We start from the raw sequence: 10708 nt of genomic DNA on the forward strand, positions 1-10708 counted from the left end.
GCCCGCGGCGTGAGCAAAGGCGCTGTGCGAGAGCGAGATTAAATACCCGTTCTCGTCTTGTTTTTATTCTGACCCGCGGGGTGACTGATGTGTCGGGCATTTCTTCGGGAAGTTTAAACAAATACATCAGGTTTGGCAGCTGGCTCCTTTTTGTTCCTGCTTTGATGCCTCTCTCTGTCTCTAGCTACTGTGACTCTTCTTGTCCCTCTTTTCTAGACAGCTGAACGTTGACAAAATGTAAAACTAAGCAAAAGCTATTTCTCCTAACTTGCCACTTCGTGGTGGCCACCCTTGCACTGTTTGATTCTAAGCCTCCTGCAGGGGCAATGACGTTGTATCTGCTTTTAGAGAGGAGATTTTTTAGAACCCAATTCACAAGAACATACTAAGTTTAAAGATGGACAGAATTTCTAAGCAAAGGCCTTTAACTCTGTGTTTAGCTTAGAGTTAGTTTTTATAGCTTAATTATAAAGCTTTGGTAACAAGAATTAGCCTCCTAATAACAGTAATGAGCTCTGGGACACAAAGTGCATTCCTTCAAAATTAAAAAAAAAAAAAGACAAAACTAAAAAAACAACAACAAAAAAACACCCTCAAACCTGTAAAGCTTGGGAACTCGGTAATGTTTATTCTCAGAAGCAATGTCACATTCCACTTCTCATTTCAGACACGGGATTCCAAAACATGCCTTGCGGCATCACCCGCTGCCAGAGCCACAGGCTGAGGTGTGCTCAGCCACACCCACGGCTGGAAACTGTGCCGAGATCTCCAGGTACTTGTCATAACAGAGCATTGAACCTTTGTCCAGAGACAGTGGTAAAACCAGGTGCATGTGTGTTGAGTTACATTTACAGAGTAATGCTGCTGGTAGGCTTAGGCTTTACCTCAGATCTGTGTCGTTTCAGAACACCTCCTTCCTATTCTGGAAATAATAAAAAGTGTGCAGCTGTGTTCTGTTCCCAGCTCACGAACAGCCCGGGTCATCTGCTTTTATCGCTGAACCAAGAGAAGGAAAGATAAAAATAATTCCTGAGTGGTGTAGAACTGGAACTTAGAAATAGTCTGCAGCTTAACTGAGAAAATTTTTGGAAAATATGTTTTGCTTGACCTCTAGACTGCCTATGTCATTGAGGTTATAAGGAGTTAGAGTTGATATAATTACTACTGTACCGTGTCTTCTGCTTAAATGTCTCTGAAATAAATATTTACTCTATGAAAACTTACCATTGCTAAAACCTTTTCTGATCATAGAATCATTTAGGTTGGAAAAAAACCTTTAAGACCATCAAGTCCAACCATTATATGTCTATGCTTTTTTTTTTGTACAGAAATAAAAAGTTTACTCACCCACTTGAATTGTGTTTTGCTGGGAGTTTTTTTTCATTCTTTTTTTCCTCAACATGTGCATTTCAGGGAGTCTGAGACCTGGAAGGAATCGGATTACTCTTCTGTTACTCCAGCTGATCATAGGAACTCAGGGTCTGCTAGTCAGAGTTATGCTGACACCTCCACTCAGGACAGCTCAGTCTTCTGGGGCTATGACGTGAGTAGAACATAATCATCCCAGACAAGGGTAGCACAGTCAGTAGAAAGATGTTGGAAATACAGTTGCAAATACATTTGGGGATAAAAATGAGGATTTGGTCTGTCAGTAGATCCTGATGGTGGTGATAGAAAGAACATCTTTTTTACCTCTTCCCCATTTTTCATTTCTCTCAGAGCAAAACATATTTTGCTCATGTTGTTCAATTGCTAACTGCATTTCCATCTAAAACTTTGGAAATGCAAATTATTTAATGTGTAACTGTATCTATACAACATAATAAAAGGTGTTATTGTGGAATCACAAACATAAGTGGATGACTTTCAGACACTTGGGGTGAGTTTATCAGAATTCTGCATACTTCTTTTTCTCAAAATACAGTAAGCCATATAGTAAAACATTATTGTAATTTAGAAATCTTTTATTTCCCATCTACCAAAGCAAACTGTGCTGTTGGTTTCCGTCAGGTGAGACGGAACTGTTTAGATTTAAATTACCCAAGAACCAACCCCATTTTCTAGCGACTTGAGAACAACGTTCCTGAACTTCCTTTGCTTTCATGGTGTTTCACACCAGTCTGTATGGCTTTTTGTTCTGCTGTTGTCTGTGGACATGGCAAGCAGCAAATTTTCTGTTTCGTTAAAATGTTTTCCTTCCTGTTCCAGTTTCTTTTACATAAATTACTACGTCTTTAATTTTGTATAATACAGGTATTTCAAAGCATTGCAATAGCTTTTCTGTTGTGTCACTGTAAGCTTTTTATGTAGCTACTATCAGTCCTAACAGCAATCTGTGTCATCTCCAAGCGGAAATTATTTAATGTCCATCTATGCAGAAGAAATAAAACTGTTCAAATGAGTCCCACTAAGCTTTAAACAAATAGTTGTCTTTTTCAGTTATAAAAGAAATTCAATTGAAACACCCCTCCAAATGCTATTCACTAGGTATTTATGGATAACTTTCCTGTCTAGGAATTTGATAAAGCTGCCACACAACAAGTTCAGCAAATGTTTAGACAAATTGATGAGCTTCTTTATGAGCAGAACGAAAATGTGCATGTTGAGGGACTACGGGAAGAATGCCACCAGTGGACAGTCAACTTTCCTCATCTCAGGTATTTTATTAATAGAGTAATGCTAGTGCCATCACAAAGTGATAAAAGGGTAGTCATGGGAAATGTTGTTTTTAAAACAATGTTAGTAGCAGCGTGGTTGCATGCAACTATAGAGATAAAAAGATCACTTTAGTATTCTGCCTGCCATTGTCATGGATAAACATTGGGATCCTTGCCAGAGAGTTATCACTGTTTGCAACTGGTTTGGCCTTAACATAGCAAAATTCTCTTAGAAAAGATAAATAGTAGAGCTAAAGGCCAGGTCCTTAAAAACAAATAATTAAAAATTATCCTACCTGACCTCAGCAGTCCATACAGCTATTGGGAAATTTAAATTTTAAATCTTCAGTACATGTACTTGAACAGTTTTGTCCATATTCAAGTCTTATCATTAGCAGAGCATAGGAAAACCAAGAAAAATTTTCTTAATGTTTCTGCCTAACTGAAAGAAATTTAATGGGGACAATCTTTTTAGCAGGGCCTGTTGCAACAGGACAAGGGGTGATGGTTTTAAACAAAAAGTTAGTTTAGAAAAAGAAAAAAAAGGTTAAAAGATTAAAAAAAAGGTTCTCAGGACTAGTCAGCATGTGTTTACCAAAGGGAAATCATGCTTGACTAATCTGATAGCACTCAGTGATGTGGTGACTGAATGGGTAGATGCAGGGAGACCAGTAGATGTAGTCTGCGTTGACCTTAGCAAGACATTTGACACAGTCCCCCAAAACATCCTCCTGAGCAAGCTCAGAAGACATGAGCCAGAGGCAACAGGCAGAGAGATGGGTTGAGAACTGGCTACACAATAGAGCCCAAAGAGTGGTGATCAGTGGTGCCAAGTCCAGCTGGAGACCTGGAACAAGTGGAGTCCCCCAGGGATCAGTGCTAGGTCCAGTCCTGTTCAACATCTTCATTAGTGACCTCGGTGATGGTACAGAGTGTCTGCTCAGCAAGCTTCCTGATGACACTGGGAGGTTTGGCTGATACACCTGAAGACTGTGCGGCCATTCAGCAAGACTGGGACAGACTGGAGAGCTGGGCAAACAAGAATCTAATGAGCTTCAACAAGAATAAGTGCAGAGTCCTGCACCTGGGAAGGAGTAGTAAAATGCACCAGTACAGGTTAGGAGGTGATCTGCTAGAGAGCAGCTCGGTGGAGAGGGACCTTGGAGTCCTGGTGGACAACAAGTTGTCCATGGGACAGCAGTGTGCCCTTGCAGCCAGAAGGGCCAATGGGATCCTGGGGTGCATTAAGAAGAGTGTGTCCAGCAGAACAAGGGAGGTCCTGCTCCCCCTCTACTCTGCCCTGGTGAGACCTCACCTGGAGCACTGTGTCCAGTTCTGGGCTCCCCAGTTCAAGAGGGACAGAGATCTACTTGAGAGAGTCCAGCGGAGGGCTATGAGGATGACTGGGGGACTGGAACACCTGCCTTATAAGGAGAGGTTGAGAGACCTGGGGCTTTTTAGTCTGGAGAAGAGAAGACTAAGGGGGCATCTAATTAATGTGTATAAATATATGAAGGCTGGGTGTCAGGAAGAAAAGGGCAACCTCTTCTCACTTGTGCCTTGCGATAGGATGAGGGGCAATGGATACAAGCTGGAGCACAGGAAGTTCCACCTCAACATGAGGAAGAACTTCTTTACTGTAAGGTTTTCAGAGCACTGGAACAGGCTCCCCAGGGAGGTTGTGGAGTCTCCTTCCTTGGAGACTTTTAACACCCGTCTGGATGTGTTCCTGTGTGACCTGCCCTAGATTAAATGGTCCTGCTCTGTCAAGGGGTTGGACTTAATGATCTCCAGAGGCCCCTTCCAACCCCTAACAGTCTGTGATTCTGTGAAAGAGTGGGGCTTAGACTAGATAGAATGAAGAAATTTTTCGCACTGAGGGTGGTGAGACCCTGGCCCATGTTGCCCAGAGAGGTGGTTGAAGCCCCATCCCTGGAACCATTCCAGGTGAGATTGGTTGGGGCTCTGAGCAACCTGCTCTAGTTGAAGCTGTCCCTGCTCACTGCAGGGGGGTTGCACTAGATGGCCTTGAAAGGTCCCTTCCAACCCAAACCATGCCATGGTTCTATGTACTAGGGAAAACAATTGAAACCAGATTTAACTCTCACCAAGAAAATCACATGGCTTCCCAGTATCATTTTTAGGATTTGTTGCTGCGTGTTCTTACACACGTCAGTAATCTTGCTTTCAACGTTTTCTGATTTGTTTATCCTTTGCTTTTGCCTTGGCAGGGTCGTGGGGAAGCAAATAGCGATCCCCACCGATGAAGGGTATGGGTGGTATTCAAGTTCACCTTCTGGCAGTTTAGGTTCCTCAGATGTAAGTTCACCACGAGAGAAAGATTCTAATGAGTAAGTACCAGCAGCTGACACAGACTGTGCCAAGGTGGGAAAGTGATTTTGTCCTCAGTGGACTGCAGTGATAGGCAGCTTAAAATGTGAAGCCTAAATCCTTTCCATTAGGCTGAGCTCTGAACACAGCACACTTCAATTTTTTTTTTTTCCCCCCTTTTTAACTCAGAGTAGTACCTTCAGCGTGGCAAGACTATGTGGCTGTGCTTGTTGCTAACTATGGTAAATTAGTTGGTTAACAGAATTACCTTTGTTGCTGCCTTGTCAACTGTATGTATTGTGGCTGGTTTGATTGTTAGTCATCTATTAAATTTGTAGAGAACATAAAAAATATAAAGCACTACATTAGTGCTTTTTTCATTAACATTTTAGAATTTTTTTTAATTTTTGCTGAAGTTTCATGTTCCCTAGCAAGAATTAAGAATATCCAAACCAAAGAGTTTTTACTGTAATGCATAATTTGCTGGCCCCCCCATTGCTTGTCCCTAACTACCATGTTGTCTCTCCACTCTCTGAATGCTGCTATTTGATATGGAGGAACAAAGTCTCACCCCTTGTTTCTGGAAACTGTCGCCTCTTCAGGTTTAGTGTTTTGGGCAAGAAGGTTCCTCTTTCCATTACTCCCACTCACAAAATGGCCAACGCTTCCACGCCTCCGACCTTGTGTTCTCCAGAGAGTGAAGAAGGTGAAGATGGAGTAATTGTCTCTGAAGGCATAATGGAGGAATATTTTGCATTTGACTGCAGAGATGTGTAGGTATTGAATATTAAGACAGCAACTAGTACCAGGGTCCTGGAATTCCTGCTGTTAAGATAGATAGGTATAGATATTGATGTATATATATATATATAGATCTAGGTCTATCTACCTATCTATCTATATTTGGGCTTATGTTAGATGATGAAGTATTTAACAAATTTACATATAGTATATAACTATTTTTTTAATATCTTTTCTCTAGAGAACTTTCAAAGGCCTGAGGTTGCTAGGGCACTGGGAATTCTCCCAGTCCATTTCCTAGAACAATTTCTTTTGCTAAATTTTTTTTTCTTATCTAGGTCTATCTACCTATCTATCTATATTTGGGCTTATGTTAGATGATGAAGTATTTAACAAATTTACATATAGTATATAACTATTTTTTTAATATCTTTTCTCTAGAGAACTTTCAAAGGCCTGAGGTTGCTAGGGCACTGGGAATTCTCCCAGTCCATTTCCTAGAACAATTTCTTTTGCTAAATTTTTTTTTCTTAATTTCTTGTAATTTTTCAGACTAGCCATTTTTGTGCCTGGTTTAAATAGTTCATTCCATTCTTAATGAAGAGTCTGCAACATATTGGCATATTTAATAAAACTAATTTAAATGCCTTTTTTTTTTTTTCCTAAATCAAATTCAGTGCTTTTTTTTATGCACTAGCAGTGTGCTGCTGTAGTTTTGTACTAACATTTTGGGTGGAATTGTATGTTTCCAGATTTTCAGCGATAACTTAAGAATTAGAGTGGATTTGATGCTTGCCAAGAAATAATTGTGCCTATTTTTATCTTTAAGAAAGAAAGGATTAAGGGTGGCATAAAGAGGATTCTTTTTTCCCCTTTGCTTCCTTCAACCCAACAATAGGAACATACGGCCTGGGGAAGGACTGAATGGTACTGTCAGTTGTTAACTACTTAATTGGGTTTAATAAATAAAGCCACTTAGCTGCATGGACCATGAGATTCAAACTGGTAGGTGGCCTGTTTTGACCAGGCCAGAGAGACATTGCTGCAGCAAACAATATTTGCTGGCTCTATAAAATAACAGTAGAAGTATTGTAGATTTTTTTCTAGTGGCATCTTTTTTTTAAAGGACTGTAGCTTTTTTGATGTTAAGTACTAATTCAGGGAGCATATATAAAAGCCATAACAAATGTGCTTGCATCAGTATTATTTTCTTCCTTCTATAAAGCTTCTTTTGGCAGATGAACACAAAACTTTGTTGAGCAGTTGTCTTCCAGGTTTCACCCTTCTGAGTATCTCTTACATTGTGGAAGAGTCTGGAGCAAAGGCCACTTCTTGATGGGGTTTTCTTTACTCTCACAGATTGCATCTAATTGTCTAAAACTGAATTAAGCCCAGGCCCTGAAGACCTCCTAGCTGTTAGAGCAGCAGGCTGAGAGTGGAATTGAAGAGTCAGGAGTAGTAACATTCCTCTCTTGTCTTCGGAATTCTGTAGTGACGTTCGATATGGAGCCTAACAACGTGATGAACAAATATCACTGCAACTGTTCATAGTTATTTTTAAATGGAACTTTGATCTCCTTGGTAAATTATTTATTATTCATGAAGCAGCGTTTATATTTGTTCTGTTTGGGAAACCAAGGTGTGCAGTAATGAGGTGGTTGTCTCCATCATTTCTCATTTAGGTCAGTAGTAGATTCTGGAAGAACTAAAAGTTCAAGTGTCCTGAAGTGTGTGAAAGAAGCTGCTTCTTTCAGTGTTGGACTGTTATTCAGTATTGCTATTTATTAAAAATCAGGTCTCAGAAAATAATATTGTGTGATAAGGACAAGTCTTCAAGCTATTTGACCGGCTGACTCAACCTATTTCGGGTTAAGAGAAAACAAATCAAAAACACAGCCTTAGCTGATGTTTTAACATTATTAGATAAATTAAATAAATATAGGAGACAAAGAGAATGTGTTTATGGTACAGGTAATGCTTAGCTTTTTACAGGGAGGAGGAGCTGCACGAGAAGAAAATTGTACTGTCCTCTGGTAGACGGAAATTGGGGTTTCCTCCTGTCTCTCCATATTCCTGCACAAAAGATTCTGTGCTCACGTTTGTGTTTGATGATGTGTGGAGCGAAGTCCTAGGCTGCATGGAAGAATTAATCTGCAAACACTGGGAATGGGCAGCCTCTGGTAAGGATCACAGTTACTTAGGGATTTCAGTTGCTTGGTTTTGGAAGGATGCAATGAGAGAGAGAGACATTTGGGAACAATCTCTTCAGGATGGGAAAAAAAAAGTTATTTTGCTAACAGCGTGAGATGCACCTTCAAAAGATTTAACAGAGCTTAGCATCTAACAGGATGCTCTTTAAAATACGTGGATTAATGGCCTTGCTAGTTGTGGACAGAGCTAACAGTTTTTATTGACAGGAATTCTCTGTTGCTTTCCACAGATGATGAGAAAAATATCCTAACAGTAGAAGCAATCAGGGCAGATGCTGGGAGCCTTTTGCCATTTGATCCTCTGCCAGCGTTGTTACCTCGTGTGCCACAACCTAAAACACCCTCAGTGACATCCAATCTGGTAAATATTTTTAGCCAGCTGGTTTGTGTAGGGACAAATCAATCCAGTGCTACCTAAGCAAACGGGTTCGAGTACGTCAGGGGGCTGCCGAGATACGCACATTGCCTGGATTTTGCGTGGATGCTGACTGTCCTTTGTAACACTTAAGCTCTGTTATTTCGTAGTTGCAAGTTTTAATTCCTACTTTTCTCTTTCAAACTTGATAATTTTTTATATATATATAGGACAAACGTGTGGTGACTGTTTGTTAATGACATAGTTCTTTTTACATTTCAATAATGTCTGAACTAAACTGAGAGATGGAGGATTGCCTGTGTGAGATCCTGTTCTCACTGTCTTATCTGGAGCTAATTCATCAGGCAGTAGGGGACAAATTTCAGTGCAGTTGTAAAACAGGCTTTTTTTTCTCAGACACTGAATTTGACTGGATAATCTGCTTTAGATGATCTGCTCCTAGTGTGGTGAGCACCAGAGTGTTATCTGTTTATCCCATTTTAATTCAACTCTTTCCTTATTTCTTTCTCCTTTATTTCTACCCCTGCCTCTTTGTCACGTTCCCTTTACTGTGTGTGTAGTGCCCAAAACCCAGATGTGGCCACAAAAGCAAAAAGAGGAGAAAACCACCTCAAGTATGTATGCTGGAGAGATTAAAGATCTGGTACTTTCTATTTGCTGTCGTTACGGTGGGTGGAATTGCGTGTTCTTTTCCCCAATCAGTCTGTAGCCCAGGGAAGGAGTTTGTGGTCCTGGTCTTGGCATAAAATGTCAACGTACACTGAAAATCAGTTTCGTGACATTTCTGATTATAGCCATTGTTGGAAGATCCTGTCATGCAAGTGAGAAGCTCAGCTGGGAAAGACTAAGTAGGACATAGCATGGTAGGATACATTTTCTAAGCACTACCATTTGCAAGAAAATGGAATGCTAAGATGCCTGTCTTAGATGGGGGTAAAAATATAATAGTATGCATATGGATGTCCTGGAAGAAATTAATTACTTTCCTGCCAAATTATTTACATGACAAAAATTTTAAATATGTGTGTATGTCTCTGCCAAACATTAACTTACTGATTTTTATTTTTTTTTTAAACTTACAGGTAAACCTCTCTCAAGGGTCAAGTAGTGGCTCTCAGTGTAATCTAAATGGCCTGATGGTGATACATGGGATCCGGTTACAGCAAAGGAATCTGCCTGTCATGGAGAAAAAGCTGTAAGAACTATAGATCATCTGTTGTGAAGTAGAGCACTCTCACAGAGAGGGGGATGCAATCCAAAACATTGTGAGAGAACTTTCTACACTGGAGAAAGTGATTCTCATTTATTTTTCTGCCTGTTTTATTTGTCCTCTATGAAACAGTATAATTCTAGTACAGGTTTTTGGTTGATTTGTGCTCATTTACACATAGTGAATGGCTATGGCATTACTGCTGGCACTAACTGACATCCTGAAATGAGATGAAGCTCGGAGTGGGAAAGAGAAACAGATTTGCTCAGCTCCTAGAAGCTGACTTGTGTTTAGATCTGGGCTATGTGTGTGAAAACTGGTGTTTACAGTGTGGGGCTTTTTTTTAATCTGTTTTGTGACTAATTTTTACTTTTATACTGGAATCTTCAATCGGAAAGTTCATAGTTCAGGAAAAAACATAAAGATAGGCTTGGTTTTTTTTTCTTTGGCATCCCCTATTCTTTTCTAATTTGGCTGTAAATTACTTTCTACAGTTATGTAAAAAATGAAAACACATCATCTCTATCCACATATAATATTCTTCATGTCACATGGAGATGAGTACTTTGCTAACAAGGTAGCTATCAGTGATGCTGACCACATCTCTTTTGGTTCTGTAATTGTGTCAGGGACCTGGACGAGAATCGGCCAGGCTCGGGTTCCATCCCCTCTGCTGGAGTGTGGCCAGATCGGCCCCTGGAGCTCAGCACGTCGTCCCTGCCGCGGCCCCCGGGAAGGCGAAATGCACCACCACGCACCCTGCATCCCCTCAGCACCAGCCACTCCCCTGCTGGGACCCCAGGGACTGTGGGCGACGTCTTCAGGGGGACTCGGCTGTATGTTTCAAAACCAGCCTCTCACTGCAAGTTAGCATATTTAGACAGCCTGGCTTGTGCAAAGAGCATTCAGCTGAACTGAAAGCAGTCGTGCTTTTTTCCCCCTTTCCTCACACTTTGATCAGTCGAAATTTTCAACATCTCCCCTTTATTATTATTCTTAAGTTTATGTAGAGAGCACTAGGAAAGTCTTTTTTAAAATGCTGATTATAGTTTGAAGCTTTTCTAATGGTGGCTTTCTATGATGAAGTAACTGTGTTAGTGGACAAGGGAAGAGCTGTGGTTGTCATCTATCTTGACTTCAGCAGGGGCGTTGACACCATCCCCCATAACGTCCTCCTTTCTAG

At 40.6% G+C, this 10708-nt stretch overlaps 1 protein-coding gene across 1 annotated transcript; it reads left to right on the forward strand.

Moving 5' to 3' along the window:
* Nucleotides 1-667: 667 nt before the first annotated feature.
* Nucleotides 668-10361, forward strand: FAM149B1 (family with sequence similarity 149, member B1; the record flags this gene model as incomplete). The annotated part of the gene is made up of 10 exons (XM_008945205.1): nucleotides 668-772; nucleotides 1414-1543; nucleotides 2515-2657; nucleotides 4889-5008; nucleotides 5591-5761; nucleotides 7722-7909; nucleotides 8170-8300; nucleotides 8876-8929; nucleotides 9398-9510; nucleotides 10155-10361. Coding segments are annotated over 10 exons (1362 nt in total), but the record flags the coding sequence as incomplete, so codon positions are not given.
* Nucleotides 10362-10708: the final 347 nt, after the last annotated feature.

The sequence above is a fragment of the Merops nubicus genome, unplaced genomic scaffold (genome assembly GCF_000691845.1).
Source record: "Merops nubicus isolate BGI_N331 unplaced genomic scaffold, ASM69184v1 scaffold7760, whole genome shotgun sequence".
NCBI lineage: Eukaryota > Metazoa > Chordata > Aves > Coraciiformes > Meropidae > Merops > Merops nubicus.